Source organism: Cavia porcellus, unplaced genomic scaffold, assembly GCF_034190915.1.
Source record: "Cavia porcellus strain 051 isolate PalLab524CR breed Dunkin Hartley unplaced genomic scaffold, mCavPor4.1 scaffold_1, whole genome shotgun sequence".
In the NCBI taxonomy this organism is placed as follows: Eukaryota; Metazoa; Chordata; class Mammalia; order Rodentia; family Caviidae; genus Cavia; species Cavia porcellus.
Window position 1 is genome coordinate 33883921 of NW_026947484.1, and position 18331 is coordinate 33902251.

Below are 18331 nucleotides of genomic sequence, written 5' to 3' on the forward strand. Positions count from 1 at the left end.
ATGGGAATGTGTGAGTGTAGGAAATTAAGATTAGGCAAACTTTTTGGAAAAGAGGTAGAAATCGTAACAAGAGTAGAATTAGTGAGAATTGGTGATCATGGAGTAACCCACTAGAAAAGAGTTTCAAAAGAAAATAAGTACTGGAGATTGTACATTCCTATTGTTCAGGAGTAAAAGGATCCAACAATAATTTCCAGCTACAGATAACTCAGGCTCATTAGTTCTATTTATAGGAATGGAATCAGACTTTTGCTTTAAAGACTTCTGGTTTCTTTGAATGGGAAGTGATATTTAGGTATTTTAAAAATTGTTTGCTTCAATTTTAAAATAAATTAACTTTTTATATTTTGTGATTACTGGAATATTTGTTTTATCCTGCCAATTATGATTTCAGTGGTACCTTCTGTTTTATCCTTATATTCTTTATTATTTTTGACTATAACTTCCATTTCTTTTTTTAACATTTTTCCTAAATTTATCTCTAAAGGAACAGCATGACTTAAGTTATCATGAATCTACCAAGCTGTCAAATTTAGGTCTTCTAGTTGTTTCAGTATGTCCTAATCACAATGAATTTAATGATCATTATTATTGTAATAGTTTATTCTGAAAACAATAAATATATCTATATTAAATATATCTTAGTTGCATGGTAGAATTCAAAGTTAAGGATATTAAGTAGATTTTCATTCAAATTTATGATTAGAATACTTGTATTTGAAAATGAATAGTCATTTATTGATAATAAATCCAGGTAATATTTGTTGTCATCAGAGTTCACAAGGAAAACAATTTAATAAGGATATAAAATTTAAAGAATTATTTTACAATAATCACCCAAAGAGTCAAATAGACAAAAAAATTTGGAAAATCTGTACACACAGTAAAGACCCTAAGAATCCATCTGAGGATATGTGTCCTATGGCAATGTCCTCCATAAGTTTAGCTGGAGACCTAGAGCCCAGACAGTGCCCCCTACAAGTCCAACTGGAGGCCTAGAGCCCACGACAGTATTTCATGCAAGTCCGCTTCATTGATCTGTGCTGGCATTGCCCAAAGGTCAATGATTAAAGCTTGAAAGTTTGCATCAATGGGATGAAGGATCTGTGCTCATAGGCTGAGGGTTCTGCACTGCAGTCAGGAAGCGATATTCATAGTAAGGATTAGAGCTCTCCTAAAAAGTACCATAGCCATCTTCAGTCTCAGCAAGGTTCCAAGCTCCTCTAACAATGAGAACAGCCAAGTTTATTTCAGGAAAGTCATTAATACAAACTTCTCTAGCAGATTGAACAGCACACCGTCTTCCCCTCCAGAGCCAGAAAGCAATGCTCAAAGTGAGGATCAGCTGTCCCCCAGGTGAACTGCTGTCATTCTCAGGGACAACAAGGTCTCAAGCTCCTCTGACAATGAGAACAGCCAAGTTCATATCAGGAAAGAAGCTCGATAAGCTCCTTTAGGAGAACCAACAGCAATAGGAGAACCAACACCACCATTTTTTTCCTCCCCTTTCCTGTTTTTTATGTCATTGGCAACAATCCTTAGGTGAGCCATCCACACACAATCATGCCTCACTGATTGAGTTCAGCTGGGTGTTGCAAGCTGACCACCAGTTGCCAATCCACCAAAAATGTCTTATTTATAATCCTAATGTTGATATTCTAAGTAAACTCATTGCTGTCTTATGAGAATCGTATGATCAGTGATCACTCCTATGATTAAAGATGCCCAACATAATATAGAATTATTTGGCCAAAGGCCGGTGCTGAAGACAAATTGTAGGTTTGTGTCAAGTACTAGGACTGTAGCTGGGTTTTAATCTATTTTTGGACAGTGTTTTCTAGAATTCTATCTCTTATATAGATTTTTTTACTTTGGTAAAATTATTGTACTATGAAGTAATAGCAACTATAGTATTTAAAAAGTATTGTACGATGTAATTTAATTTTTTTTTAAATTACAGAGTGTTCAAACAAGTAGAATTTTAAATAAGAAATTTTTAGCTGGCAGCAAGGAAAATGTCATTTTGTATGAGAGTAGCAATTTTCCGGTATGTATGATTTTTTTTTGTTTTGAAGGGTGGGTTGGATACTATATCTGTACACAGCTCAGAAATTATTTCTATTAATTCCAAAAATTATTATGTGATACATATTATTCTGGAAAATGGCTTAGACCAATCAATATATTTGTTGAGAACACATTTCTTTTTTTTTTTCCCTCAAGAATGCTGTCTTTATGACACTCAAGAAGACAGTATTCATTAATCAGAGGGAAAATAGCCTCTGTTAGTTTTTCTTAAAATTTCCAGTTTTTCTGCTCATTCTTACCTAGGAATGATTAAATGGCTAATGGAACATGTTTATGATCCTTTTGGAAAAATGGCAAAGCTGATTATGACATATAGCAGAATAAAACTTAATGCCCTGAGTGATGATTAGTTGCATATATACTCATGACTTCAGTACTATGAAAGTGTATCTAAGTTTATCAAGTAATAAGTATTATTAGAGAGAAAGGAAATAGTGATTGAAGTGAGAGAGTAATGATATTTATAGAATTGGTTTATTAGTGCCCTGAACTTTATGGGTAACAGGAAATCATTTTGTTTTTCTTGCATTAGTGCTTGATGATACCTTGAATTGCCACATAGTAGAGAAAAGGGGCCCCAAAACAAATCACACCCCTTTTCTGGTCAGCTAATTGGTTTACATATGTTTCTGTGTGTCCTTCCTCATTCCCCCATAGAGGGGGAAAATGTGCTCTTTTCTGCAGAGAGCTAGTGGTATTTTTCATGTTGTCACTATTTTTATGCCTTCTCTGTAGCACTTATCAAATGGTTGTCCATATGTGTAGTTGATTGTTTTCTTCCTTGCTCGCCTGAGGTCACACATTCACACTTACTGTTTTACTTACAGGACTTACAGCAGTGACTGTCACTTAAAATAAACCAAGAAGTGACATTTTCTAGATTGCAAAGCCATTTACACTTTCTAGATTGTAGTGGAAGAACTTGCACTTATCACATATTCTGAGTTTTAGAAGCTGCTCTTTGCAGTGTATTTTGCTGTAGTTTTACAATGCAGGTATGATTATGTCAGTTGTGTCTCAACAAACTTAATAACGCCTGCAAAACTAAATGAAGGCACAGGGCCTAACTCAAACTCATTCCCTGATCTCAGCTGTATTTTGTTCCTTCCATTATACTTACATTTCTGCATAAGCTCTTTGTATCTTCCAGTCTGCACCTTGCCTGTATCATAGTCCTTGTGGACTAAGATTGCTGTCACTATGACATTTCTCAGTGCTTGTGGAGACTGTTCCCCTGGAGACTGTTTTTAGTCTGTAAGAAGGCTGCTGTCTTTACACAACTCTAATGCTACCCCTATTCGTGGGGCGCGGAGTTCTTACCTGTTCAGAATTCCCTTCTCCCGGCACTCTTTTTGCACTTGATTTATGCCATTTTTACAGTCATTCCAAATAAATAAAGATATATTTACTGCTGTTTGTATACACTGTCCAAGGGCATGGAACTTTGTCCTTTTTTTTGTACTTTTCATTTTGGATAGTTTTCATTCCAGTGCTTTTAAGGTAGTAACGTTAATCTTGGTGTTATTATAGTAAGTGGTCTTATTTGTGTGTGTTGTTGAAGTAAAAGGTCAGCTTATGATAGCGACAACTGATTAGGGGACAGTGGCTGTCCAAGGTCCCACTGGTGCAGGCCCAAGGCTCAGTAAATTTATGGCCCATTGATGAACACCTGTGCCACTTATGTTACATGGGAAGTTTTGCACTATAGCACCATGCACATTGTAGGTGCTTGATGTGTATTATTTCACGTTGAATTTTAAGAATAGGAAAATTTTCATTATTATACACTTTGCTAAGTTAATTGGTGGATTTCAAGTTCTGTTTTTCTCTATGAAGCCAGTTATTTCAAAAACAGCAAGAAACTACATTTTAATGATTACTTCTGTATTGCGCTAATTTACATAAACAGTTATTATCTGGCTAATATATATTTCTCACTTGATTATTTCACAGGCTTTCTTACTAAGAAAATGTATATCATCTGAAAATATCCAACATGTCAGTTGTCAACATTCCACACAACAGAAGGTATTGTAACTTTTCAGTTTTTAGTGTCCAAAAAATATTTATATTTCTATCAATAGTAATCACTTTATGCTTTTAAAGATAAGTTAGTTTATTTGTTTATGACAGGGTGTTGCTATGCAGTTCAGGCTGGCTCTGAACTCACTATGTAGCCCAGGCTGGCTTCGAACTCATGGCAATCTTCCCGCCTCAGGCTCCTGAGTGCTGGGATTGCAGGCATGTGCCACTGTGCCTGGCACTTTATGCCTTTTTTTTTTAAAAGCACACAAATGTATTCTGTACTCTATTCTTGATTCTAATTGCATTTTCAGTAAAATATAATTTCCCGAGGTGGAGAAGAACAGTAAGTCAAGAACGGTCAATATTTCTGTTGTACTTTAGCACATCTTAACTTTTGCATGACTAGCTTATATGAAATTGCTCTTTTTGGAATTTAGGTCAGGCAGAGGATAAAAAATAATAGAAAGGATTTATCATTTGTTATTAACATTAGAGTTCCTAAAATTACATATAATTATTACTACTTATTTGTAATTATGAATACTAGAATAGTAAATAATAATAAGGTTAAACTAGTTTAATTCTATAATTACTAGATAAAATGGATACTATAATTATATTGTTACTGTTAATCTTATAAATAATCAATTGAAAGTTACTGTAGAACATATGTGATTTTTAATATAGAAATTTAACTTAATTTTTATTTTAAGCAGTTGCATGTTTATTATTGTTTTTGTTAAGTTTACTGGTGCAATTTAGATGTATATAATGGTCATAGGGAATTTATACCTGTAGATGATATAGCATGATTTCTTTTTTTTTCCCGTTTACCTTCCCTCCCTTTAAACCTTCTTCCTCTCTTTATTTACAAAGCTTCATTTCCACTTTATCCTTCTTTATCATTTTTCCCTTTCCCTTTATTCCTTTCCCACCCCACCCCCACCTTGGTTCTTCTTTCTTCTTGAACAATTTCTTCCTATTTCACAGTATGTATTGTACAGTTTGGTCCTTATTTACTCTTTTAGTTTTTCTTACCAGGGGGACAATGTGATATTTATGCATGCATGCCCCATTTATTACACATGAGCATGGTTTTAAGGTGTATCCATTTACCTAGAAGTGGCTCAAATTTATCCTTCTTTATGGCTGAGTAATACTGCATTGTATAAAAAACTACATATTTTTATTCATTCTTCAGTTGAAGGACATTTGGATCGTTTCTAAGATTTTACTATTTCAAACAGTGCAACCATTACACACAGGCACACGTATATCGCTGTGGTTTGGTATTTTTTATTTGTCTGAGAAGATACCCAGAAGATGAATGACTGGATCATGGGATGCCAATCCTAGTTTTTCTGAAGAAGCTTCACATTGATTTCCATATTGGTTGTGTCAGTCTACACAAATAGTGGAAAAGGGTTCCTTTTCCTCTACAACACCTCCAACATTTGTTATTGTTGATTTCTTGACTGTATGCATTCTATAAGGATGAGATGGAATCTTAGCATTGTTTTAATTTGCAACTCTTGAATGACCAGTGATGTTGAACAATTTTTCATGCATTTATTTGCTATTTGTATTTCTGTATTTGAGAAATGTGCATTTATCTCAAATGCCCATTTTTGAATTGGATCTTTGAGGGTCTTGATTTATTTCAGTTCAGTTTTTATGTTCTAGATATTAGTCTTTTTGTCTAAGAGGCAACTGGCTAAAATTTTTTCCACTGGGTGTCTTGTTTATTTACTTTCTTTTGCTTTGCAAAGTTTTTTTTTAATAGGATGAGATTCCAGTTGTTGATACTTTGTACTATTTCCTGTGTGATCAGTGTTTTGTTCATGAAACTTTTATCTATACGTATGCCTTCAAGAGTTCTGCCTATTCTCTTCCAACAGTTTAGTATCTATTTTAATATTTATGTCTTTGATCTACATTAATTTTAGTTTAGTGTATGGTGATAGACATGGGTCTAGTTTTTATCTGGCATGAGGAAAGCCAGTTTTTCAGCACCATTTATCAAGAGACTCTTCCAGTGAATATGTTTGGCCCTTTGTCAAAGATAAGGTGGGTGAGTATGTTTACAGTTGTGTCTGTGTCATCTAATCTGTTCCACTGATCCTCATTTTTGTTTTTGTTTGTTTGACAGTGCTGTACTATTTTTATCACAGTGACTTTGTAGTATAATTTCAAGTCAGGGCTTGTGATGCCCCCTGCCTGCCTTTGTTGCCCCAAACTGCTTTCACTATTCTAGGTCTCGTCTGTTTCTAAATGAATTTTAGAAAAGTTTTCCCTATTATTGTGAGTTATGCCTATGGTATTTTGATTTGATTGCATTAAATCTGTACAACAATTTTTGGAGTATGACCATTTTCACAGTGTTGGTTCTTTCTATCATGAGCAAGGAATATCTTTCCATTTTCTGACATTCTCTTTTGATCTCCTTTTCCAGAGACTATAATTTTCAGTGTGTAATCTTTACTTCCTTTGTAATTGATTGTATATGACTTATTCCTAAGTTTTTCATTTTTTTTGGATTCTATTGTGAAAAGTGTGGTTCCCCTAATTTCTGTCTCAGTGACTTTATTATTTGTGTACAGAAATGTTATTGATTTTTGAGTGTTGACCTTATATCCAGCTACACTACTGAATTTGGTTATTAAATCTAGAAGTCTTTTGGTACAGTTTTTGGGTTCTTCTATGTAGAGTATTATGTCATCCACAAATACGATAATTCATTTTCTTCCTTTCCTAGCTTTATTCCTTTCTCATGTTTAATTGCTCTGTTTCCAGAAATACACTTAATAGAAGTGGTGACAGTGGACACCCTTGTCTTCCTGATTTTAGAGTAAAAACTTGAAGCCTGTGATCATTTAGCATGATGTTGGCTGTGAGTTTGTCATAGATGGCCTTTATCAGATTAAGATAAAGACCATCTATTCCATTTTTCTATAGGGTTTTTGTTGTTAATGGGTATTGAACTTTGTCAAATGCTTTTTTCTGCATCTATTGAGATGTTTATGTGGTTTTTGTCTTTGGCTCTGTTGATAATTGTGTGTTACTTCACTGATTTGCATATGTTGCACCATTCTGCATTCCTGGGATGAATCCTACTTTGCCATGGTGTATAATTTTCTTGATGATTTTCTGAATTCTGTTTCCCAGTATCTTACTGAGGATTTTTGCATCTCAGTTCATTAAGGAGATTAGTGGTTGTCTTTTCTTCTTGGGTCCTTCTTTGGCTTTGGTATCAGGATAAAACTTGATTCTAAGGATGATTTTTGGGAGTGTTACTTCCTTTTCAGGTTTATTAAAGAGTTTCAGCAGTAGTGGCATTAGATCTTTTCTAAATTTCTTGTAGAATTCAGCAGTGAATCCATCAGGACCTGGGCTTTTCTTTGTTGGAGACTTTTAAATTACATTTTTAATTTCATTGACTGATATGAGATCATTTAGAATTTGTATATCTTCTTGATTCAGCTTTTGCCATTCATATGTGTCTTGAAATTTTTCCATTTTTTTCTGTATTTTCCATCTTATTAAAACAGTTTCCAAAAATAGGTAATGTTGATCTTCTGGAAGTCTACAGTATTTGTGATTTTTACCTTTTTGTTCCTAATTGCATGAATTTGAGTTTTTATTTCCTCTTTTTGATAAAATTGGCTAAGGGTTTTTAAGTTTTATTTAATCTTTCAAGGAACCAACTCTTTGATTTATTGATTCTTTATATTGTTTTCTTAGCCTCAAGTGCATTAAGTTTTGCTCCTATTTTAATTTCTTCCCTAGTGTAAGCCTCGGAGTGATTTCTTCTTCTTTTTGTATAAGTTTGACATTCAACATTAAGTTGTTCATTTGAGCTTGTTCCATATTCCTGGTAGAAGAATTTACTGCTATAAATTTCCCTCTTAGGACTGCTTTCATTGGGTTCCATTATGTTCCAATATGTTTGTATTGGCATTATCAGTTAATTGTAGATACTGTTTAATTTCTTCTTTAATTTCCTCTGTGACCCATTGGTTGTTCACTGGGATGTTATTTAATTTCTATGTATTTATGTGGTTTCTTTTGCCATTATTATACACTTTAATTACACTGTGATCAGCTAATATGAATGGGATAATTTCAATTCCTGTGCATTTACTTAAGCATATTTTATGTGCTCTATTATGTGGTCTGTTTTGGAGAATGGTCCATTCACAGCTGAGAAGAATGTTGATGTCATACCGCAAAACCATCTGTAGACATCTACTAAATTCCTTTGTTTACAGGTTTGGTTCAGTTTTGGCATTTCTTTGTTGATTTTTTTTATCTAGTTGATCTGACTATTTATGACAGTAGGGTATTAGGATCCCCCATTACAGTTGTGTTAGTGCTTATTTGATTTTTCATGTATATTAATATTTGTTTTATGTAGTTGGATCGACTGATATTAGATACATGTATATTTATGATTGCTATTTCTTCCTCTTGGAGTTTCCCCTAACAAGCATATAGTGACTTTTCTTGTCAATCTAGACTGAAGTTTATATTTTCTATAAATAGAATTGCTATTTCTGCTTTTTTCTGAGTTACCATTACATGCAGTATTGTTTTTGACTTTCAGTTTATGAATTTTTTTAAGTTAAGTATGTTTCTCATATGTAACATATTGTTGGATCTTGTTTCTTGATTCATTTTGCCACTCTTTTTGGTTAGTGAATTGAGACCATTTTCATGGTTATAACTGATATGTATTGACTTATCCCTCTCATATCATTTTCTTGTTGATGGTTCCCTGTCTTTCTCTAATTTAATTTTTTGCCCTACTTGGTGGCTTTTTTCTGTTGATGTTCTTAGAATTGTGGTCTTCATTATTTCTTTTTAAAAATTCCTTAGAGCATTTTGGAGAGCTAGTTTGATGGTTATGAATGTTTTCAGTTGTTCTTTGTCACAGAAGTATCTTCTTTCTCCATTGATGTTTTTAAGGATTGTTTTGCAGGGATATCAATCTGGGTTGGAAATTGTTTTCTTTTAGGGACTCGAGATACTTCACTCCTAGCTCACCTTGATTTGGGGGTTTGTGTTGAGAATTTTTCTGTGATACTGATGAGCTAGCTTTCCTTTGTAAGTTATTTATTTCTTTTTCTCTAACCAATTTTATTATTCTGTCTTCATTCTGAATTTCTGGAATTTTGATTATTTTTATATGCCATAGTGTATATTTATCGTGGTCATGGCTATTTGGAGTTCTATATGCTTCACTTATTTGTATGTCCAATTCTTTATCCATGTTTTGGAATTTTTCTGCATTACTTCTGAGAAGAGGTTTTTTAAAAAATGACTTTTGCTCTATCTTTACCTTTCTCATTCTCTCTGATCAAATTACATTGTTTTTCTTTGCTTTATCTTGCAGCTTTTGGATTAATTTCTCATGGTCTATTGCTATATTTAAGATATATTTCTTTTCATGGTCACTAGCCACAATCCTGTCTTCTAGATATGATGTTCTATCCTTGCTTTCCTTCAACATGTTGTGTATACTTTCAATGAAAATTGTAATCTACTGTATTTCTGTTTGGATCCGTTTCATGCATTCCATTCCTTTCCTGTGTTAGACATTCATGGTTTCCATCATTTTTCTAAGGTCCTCTACTTTTTTTTGGTTTGCTTTGTCTTTCATTTTGATAGTTATTTCATTTTTTTACCTGAGAGATTATTTTTCCTATAACCTCATCCCTTTTCTTAACTTCTGCTAGTATCATTTCAGAAAGTTGCAGTTGGTGGCTTCCTATTTTCTCTGTTTCATTGTGGTTTGGAGTTGACCTTTGTGGGCTAGAGGTCTTAGGTTGCATTTTGCTTTTGCATCTTGCCACTAGTTTTTCATTTTATTTTGTTTTGTGTTTTAATGTCTGTAGATTTCTTATGGTAAATAGCTTTATCACAAGTATCAAGGCTTCCTTAGGAAAGTTTATTCCTCATCAGTGTCTTCTAAATGTACATGGTTCTTTTTCTCTGTGTCTATCCTAAGAACCTGCATTCCCAATTTATTAAGAATGAGAAGTCACTCTCTATTTGGCTCAGCACCCTCTCATTTGCTATTGAACTATGGTAATGGTTGTGACCCCAGACTGTCACAGTGTTGTCATACAAGGGAGATAAACTGATCACAACAGGTATGACATTCTGACTAAAGTAGTAGGGTTAGCAATAGCATCAAGCACAACCTAGCTACTGTCACACTGTGGTATCTATTAACTTGACACTTTTAATCATAGGAGCAAGTCCTGCAGTTATATAACAAAATTTGGCATGTATGAGAAACTTATCTGCAATGAGTTTACCCTTAATAGAGTGATTTTTCTCTTTTTGAGGGAGATTTAAGAGGTATAGGGGGGGGCAAAACAGAGAGGTGGATGTGGAAAAATATAGGAGAAGCAAGGGTAGAGGGAAAAAGATGACTACATAATCTTTGAGAAACTGAACAAGAACCAGGAGGAATGAAAGTGAAAGCAAAAGAATATTGAAGTGAAACAGAAAGAGACAATGTTTACTCACATGAAAATACTGAAAAATTAAGAGATAGTTGAGGAAAGAGATAAAGAAGATGAATAGAAAAAAAAAAAAAAAACAAAAAGCAAGGTAAGAAACCCAAATATTGAAAAAATTAAATAAAACAAAATAAAAAAGAAAACAAAGAAAACCCCAACCAGACAGAAAAAAGTAAAACCAGTCAAACAATGAGAAAGAAAAATAATAAAATTTTTCTGTTGTCCAAAGTTCTATGCTAATGTCCAAATCAGATCCCAGAAGTATGCTGTGTAATCCCGCCAGATTTGCAATAGAATTTGTGCTGGGGATGGGCGTGATGTTGGCCTCTGGGTTTGGAGTGTGGGATTGGTCTGAAGCTGACAGCATTTTGGATATGCTCTTCTTACCACGACGGTGTACACAGTGCTCCCAGTTGCTGTGGCACCCTTTGGTAGGGAGAGCCCGGGGTTGGCCCCTACACCTGTGCTCAGAAGCCCTTCCTCTGTTCCACACCAGTGACTCCTCTTTTTTTTTTTTTTTTTGTCTTTTTGTCTTTTTGAGACAGGATCTCACTATACAGTTCAGGCTGGCCTTGAGCTCACTTTGTAGCCCAGGCTGGTCTCGAACTCTCAACGATCTTCCTGCCTCAGCCTCCCGAGTGCTAGGATTACAGGCGTGAGCCACCACACCCGGTATACCAGTGACTCCTCTTATACGCTGACTGCCATTGGGAAGGAAGAGTACACTTGTCCTGCTGCAGGCCAAGGCTGCTTGCTTGCTTGTGCTACTGGGCTGAGGCTGCCCTGCTGGCCGCAGACCAGGGGTACACTTCCTGTCCTTTATATTTAGTGCTAAGACTGGCTTTTGTTGGCCACTGGAGCACAGTCTAGTTGGTCCCAGCTCCTACTTCTCAGCATAATCCCCCATGTCTGCTTCCTAGCTGCTGGCCATCTACAATGACTGGTGGCTCTTCCCTCATTGCACTGCAGGACTTTGGCAGTTAAGCAGCCTGGGACTATTCTGTTGCTGAAGCTCATAGTGAGCCCTTTGAAATAAGCCGGTGGCGCTGGCTTCCTGCTTCTGTTCTGCATGTTTCTGCGTTGGAGCACAGTACGTTTACCTCACACATCAACCACTGTCCCTGCGTGGCCCTTGGGATACAGTGTCTTGTAATCTTACTCTTGCCTCAGACTTTCCCACATGGCTGGGCTACTGATCCCACCTGCAAACTGATTTTAATAGAATAAGATATTATAGTAGTTTTTAGCCACTCTGCCAAGTGTTTGTATTAAGAGTAAAAGTAGAAGGGACTGGGGATTTAGCTCAGCAGCATAAGTGCCTGCCTTGCAAGCAGGTAGTCCTGAGTTCGATCCCCGGTACCGATAAAAAGATAAAAAAAAAAAAGAGGAATAAAAAAAAAGAGTAAAAATAGAATATCTACTTTATTTGGGTATATAGAGGTCATTCTCTCAAGTAAAAATGTATTAAATAACAATTAATATGTATCTGTTTTATAGTGTGTGTTTATAGCAAATGAACAGTCACATGGCCAGATTTCTGTGCATGCTTTAACTAAGCCCATCATTAACTTTGTAATTTGAATTTTGAGTAATCTTAAAAATATATAATTTAAGCAAGTTTCAATAAAATATCCAAAATGCATCAATAGTAACTGTAACTAAATTACTTTTAAAATCAGAGCAACTATATTGATCTTATATATGTATATTTTTAACCTGTTTTTCTTTATTAAGAGAGCAAAATCTGAAGTCACATTGAGGAAGGAGGAGGCCATTTCACCAATAGAAATCAAGGATGACCTGCAAAGCAACATAAAAGCATTGTTGTTCCAGAAAGCAAAGCAGCTGGAGCACCAACTTGCTGAGCAAAATAAAACCAAAGTGCCTCCCACCTCTGTGAAAGAAAATAGAGATGTCATTTTAGACGCCACCATTCAGGAAGAACGCAGTTCAAAACATCTGTCTCTCTCTCTCATTGAGGCATCGAAACAAGCTGGCATTACTTATGTTGTTTACCCCAAGGAAAAAAAAATGAAACTGAAGAAGGGACTGAAATTTGAAAAACTTACAGTTGTGTGTGAAGAGTTATCTAAACCTCCAAACATGATTAAAAGGTCTGTTCATACATTGTTGTATTTTTATAGCATAAGAAATGTGTTGTGGTTTGGGCCTTAATTTTTAATTTCCTCTACTTTGTCTTTCGTTAAACACTGGGCATCTGTAGAATTAAAGGATAGATCCCTCATTTAAAAATATATATGGATGTTTCATAGTATAAATATGTTAATGGTTCAAAATATAAAGTGGGGTATCATTTAAAGATGTAAAATAAGACTCAGCAATCTGATAGATGAATGAAGTCTTTCAATGGAAAGAAAAAAATCTAGCTTGTTTGTTAAAGTAGTTTGGTACAAAAAGCAATCCTTGCTTCAAACAAACATCACCTGATTAAAAATCAGATTGTTGACATTTTTTTTTTTTTGGAGACAGGGTCTTGCTATGCACTTCAGGCCAGCCTTGAGCTCACTTTGGAGCACAGGCTGGTCTTGAATTTGTAGTGATCATCCTGCCTCAGCTTCCTGAGTGCTGGGTAGCCAAGCATGCACTACCATGCCTGGCTAGACTGCTGGAATTTATTCATTTTTAAATTATAAATTTTTATTGGCATAAAGAATATAGGCAACTTTGGAGGGTTATATGCTGTGGGCTCTTCTTCAGGGGTAAACCAACAAAAATAATTTTCTTCTTCCCTGGAAGTAATAGTAGTTTGCTTGTTTAAAAATATGGAGGGACCTAAAATAATAGTTGAAATTCGATGCATGTTCAAGTTTCAATGTTTAGCACATCACTTTCTCATAACAAGAGTATCTATAGTATAAATAGTTTCCAAAAAATCTCTGTGATTTATTTTTCTTTAGATGGACAGAGTTTATTAAATTTATGACTTTTTGAAAAGTAGTTACTTTTCTGGTGATACAAGAGCAAAAAATGTTTTGTTCACTTTATTGTTATACAGAGTTAGCTAGCTCTGCAGAAAGGTTCATTATGTTCTGTTGTGGTTGATGACTCAGTCTATCTGAGAAACCTGGGGAATTATTTATACTTCATAATTGTGAAGGACAGAGTGGAGCACAAGCCAGTGGGAGTGGAAAATATCTCCCAAATCCCAAGTTCTTCTTATACTATATGGGTTTAAGTTTCTCCTGCAGTAACAGTGAAATCTGGAAGCATTTTTTGTTGGCACATTGTTAGCAGGTTTTGGGTAGAATTTTATAAATTGACAAATGGTTTAGATCAGAACCAGAAGTTTCTTTATATATTTTTTATTTCTTTGTAAATTTCAAAGTATTATGAACTTTCCCCACCCTAACAAATGATACAGTGCCACTTAAGCTATGTCCTAAGCGACTTCTGTCTAAATACAGTGGCACATGGACCAGTGCTTGTGTAGACTGTTGTACTGCCCATAGTAAAAAAGGCTTAACAGGAACCATGAGATATTTGATGGAAGCTGTAAAATAATCATGGTGATATTTATTCAAGACAATACATTAGTTTAGGTATCTTACTTTCTTTAAAACAATTTTAATCTAATCCTCTGAGAAGTACTTGTCAAATTTTTTTCCTCATTCTGGAGGTTATTGCTTCACTCTGTTGATATTTTACATTGCTGTGCAAAAGCTTTTAAAATTTGTTACAATCTTATTTGCTGATTTTTGATGCTCTCTCTTGTGCAATTGAAGTTCTGTTAAGGAAGTCCTTGCCCGAATCTATGAGATCAAGAGTTTCACTTGGTGTGTCTTCCAGCAGGTTCAGTATTTCTGTTTTAACATTGTTTTTTGGATACATTTTGATTTTAAATTGGTACATGATAAAAGATAGGGATCTAGGTTCAGTGTTCTGCATGTGGATTGCCAGTTTTCCTAACATCATTTATTAGAGAGTGTCATGGTTAATGTCTGTGTCCCCCAGGCCTCATGAGTTTGAATTGTGCATTTGTTATTTGTTCATTGTATAGTGCTTGAATTGATGGTGTTAGTGCTCCACCCACATAGGGGTGGAGCTAGGATGTGATGTAATGGCAGGAAGAAGGTGTGTCTTGCTCTTTGCCAGTTCCTGTTTGCTGTTGGCAGCCACCATGAGCTAAGGCCTGGCCATGCCTGCCTACCTTGGAGCCAACTGAGTGTGGACTGAAACCTCCAAAAACTGTAAGAAATAAACCTTTCCTTTCCCAACTTGGGCTTCAGGTATTTTGTCTCAGTGACGAGCATAAAGTAACTAAGACAGAGAGGCTATTTTTTCTCCCATGTGTTTTTGTACCCCTTGTCAAAGATCAAACATCTGAATTTTCTGTGTTGTTTCTTTATCCTCTGTTCTGTTCTGTTGACCTACATGTCTCTTTGTGTGTGTACCATGCTATTTTTTATCACTGTAGCTTTGCAATATAACTTCAAATCTGAAATTTTCTCCTGTTGCCTAGAGTTTGTTTTGCTATTCTACTCTTTTCTGGTTCCATATACATTTTAGGATTGCTTTCTCTAGTTCTGTGAGGGACCTGGTTGGCATTTTGATTGGAATTTCATTAAATTTGTGTATCAATTTTGAAACTACAACCATTTGGACATTGTTGATTCTGCTTGCCCAGGAACAAGGAATATCTCTCCATTTTCTGATGTTCTCTTTGATCTTCTTTTTCAGAGTACTGAAGTGTTCAGTATAAAGGCCTTTCCTAACTATTAATTCCTAACTATTTAAATTTTCCTTTAGGCTATTGAGAATGGTACTATTTTCCTGCTTTCTTGTTTGCTGGTCTCATTATTGCTGTGCAGGATGCTATTGAGTTTTGTGATTGACTTTGCGTCCTGCTACATTGCTAAATTTGTTTTTTTTTGTTGATAAATTACATATTGTCATCTTAGAAATAGTTGCTCAAGTTATAAAATAAAGCATAAAAAGTAGACAGTCAAGCAATGAGAGTGCAAACTGTTCTGTTCAATGATCCAACAAAATTTAGTATTATGATTATCTATTTTGCATACTTAAAACTTTCATTCAGTTATATCCTTTAGAGCACTTTCTTTCCCTTTCTTTTTTACAATAGCTATGACACCTTATGGAGCTTATTACCCCTACAGTTTTTATTACTTTTTACACTAGAGAGACAATGTGATATTTACAAATGTGGATCTTATTTATTTCACTTATGAGGATAGTCTAAAATTGCCTCAATTTACCTATAAAGGCCCCAAGACTATCCTTTTTATAGCTGAGTAATATCCCATTGTATAAAATACCACATTTTTTAAATCCACCTGGCAGTTGATGAGTATTTTGGTTGTTTCCAAGATTTAGCCATTACAAATTGTGCTGCTATTAACATGGGTGCACATATATCACAGTGGCGTGATCTTTTAAGTTTTTCTGGGAAAATACCCAGGAGGGAAATAGCTGGATTAAATGGAACTTCCAATCCTAGTCTTCTGAGGAATCTCCATATTGATTTCCGTAGTGGCTGAGCCAGTCTAGGCTCCCACCAACAGTGGAGCAGTGTTCCTTTTTCTCTACTGCCTCGCCAACATTTGTTATCCAGTTGATTTCTTGATGGCAGCTATTCTTTAGTGAGATGAAATCTCAGTGCTGTTTTAATTTGCATTTCTCAAATGACTAGTGATGGCGAACATTTCTTCATGTATTTATTTGTCAGTTGTATATCTTCATATGAGAAATGTGTGTTCATCTCAGATGCCCATTTTTGGAGAGGGTCTTTGAATTTGGAGGGCTTGATGTATTTCAATTCTTTATATGTTCTGGATATAAGTCCTTTGTCTGAAGGGTTGCTTGCTAAAATTCTTTCCCATTCTGTTAATGATTTCTTTTGAAGTGCAAAAAGTTTTTAATAATATGAGATATCAGTTGTTGATTCTTTGAAGTGTTTCTCATGTTGTTTGCATTTTGTTCATGATTTCTCTGCCTACCCTTATGTGTCCAAGACTTCTACCTACCTTGTCTTCCAGTAGATTTAGTATTTCTGTTTTAATATTTAGATCTTTGATCTATTTTTGACTTTATTTTAGTGCATGGTGATAGGCATGGGTCTAGTTTCAGTCTTCGGCATGTGGAGAGCCAATTTTTCTAACATCATTTATTAAAGAGGCTATCCTTCCAGTAAACATGTTTTGCCCCTTTGTCAAATTTCAGGTGGTTGAGTGTCTTTGTAGTTGTGTTTGCATCTTCTCATCTGTTCCATTGATCTTCAGGTCTATTTTTTTTGCCAGTACCATGCTGATTTTATCACTGTAGCTTTATAGTATATTTTTAAGTCAGGAATTGAGATGGTTCCTGTTTTGCCTTTGTTGCCCAGAATTGCCTTTGTTATTCTAGGTTTCTTCTGTTTCCAAGTGAATTTTAAGTGTGTTTTCTCTAGATCTGTGAGGTAGGTTAATGGTGTTATGATTGGAATTGCATTAGATCTGTATAAGAGTTTTGGGAGTATGACCATTTTCACAATGTTGATTCTTCCTAGCCAAGATCAAGGAATATCTTTCTATTTTCTAATATGCTCTTCAATTTCCTTTTTTAGAGTAGTATAATTTTCAGCATATAGATCTTTTACATTCTTGGTTAGGTTGATTCCTAAGTATTTCATTTTTAGATGCTATTTTGAAAGGTAATATTTCTGTAATTTCTCTCTCAGTGAATTTTTGTTTGTGTACAGGAATGCTATTGATTTTTGATCATTGACTTTGCATCCAACTCTACTGCTGAATTTGTTTATTACCTCTAGTAGTCTTTTTAATGGAGTTTTTTTGGTCTTCTATATACAATATCGTGTCATCTGCAAATAGTGATAATTTAACTTCTTCCTTTCCTATCTTTATTCCTCTCTCTTGTTTGATTGCTCTGGCTAATATTTCCAGAACTATATTGAATAGGAATGGTGATAGTGGACATTCTTGTCTTTTTCCTGATTTTGGAGTGAAAGCTTTCAGCTTTTGTTCATTTAGCATAATGTTGGCTGTTGGTTTGTCATAGGTGGCCTTTATGAGACTGAGGTAGATACCATGTAATCCGAGTTTCTGAAGAGTTTTTATCATGAACATGTTTTGGACTTTATCAAAAGCCTTTTCTAGATCTATTGAGATGACCATGTAGTTTTTGGTTTTGGTTCTGTTGGTGTGGTGTATTGCATTTATTGATTTGTGTGTGTTAAACCATAGCATTGGTTTAACAATGCATTCCTGGAATGAATGCCACTTGGGCTGTATTTGTTTATTCGAGGAATCTCTGGGTGGATTTAAAAAATTTTTCTATGTGAAGGTTTATATTGTTGAGAATAAGAATAGTTTAATTTCTTCCTTTCTTATGTGTATTGCTTTTCTTTTTTTTCTTCTGTCTTATTGTTTTGTCTGAAGTTTCAAGTACTATATTGAATAAAAGTGGTGATTGTGTACATCCTTGTCTTATTTTTGATTTTAGAAATGAAGCTTTCAGTTTTTCTCCATTTAAATGTGATATTGGCAGTAGGTTTGTCATAAATTTTTTTTTAATCAGATTGAGGTAGATCCTTATAGACTTATTTCCTTCAGGCTTTTTAAAAATAATGAATAGATGATTGATTTTGTCAATTTTTGTGCATCTGTTGAAATGATCACAGGATTTTTGTCTTTGCTTCTGTTTATGTAATACATTAC

At 34.7% G+C, this 18331-nt stretch overlaps 1 protein-coding gene across 1 annotated transcript in view; it reads left to right on the forward strand.

The window, feature by feature from the left end:
• The window catches only part of Ttc6 (tetratricopeptide repeat domain 6), a 222464-nt gene that overhangs the window by 131775 nt on the left and 72358 nt on the right, over positions 1–18331 (forward strand). The window contains exons 9-11 of the mRNA XM_063246763.1: positions 1961–2047; positions 4042–4116; positions 12375–12754. Of these exons, the coding sequence (XP_063102833.1) occupies positions 1961–2047; positions 4042–4116; positions 12375–12754 (542 nt within the window). The remainder of the gene's footprint in view (positions 1–1960; positions 2048–4041; positions 4117–12374; positions 12755–18331) is intronic.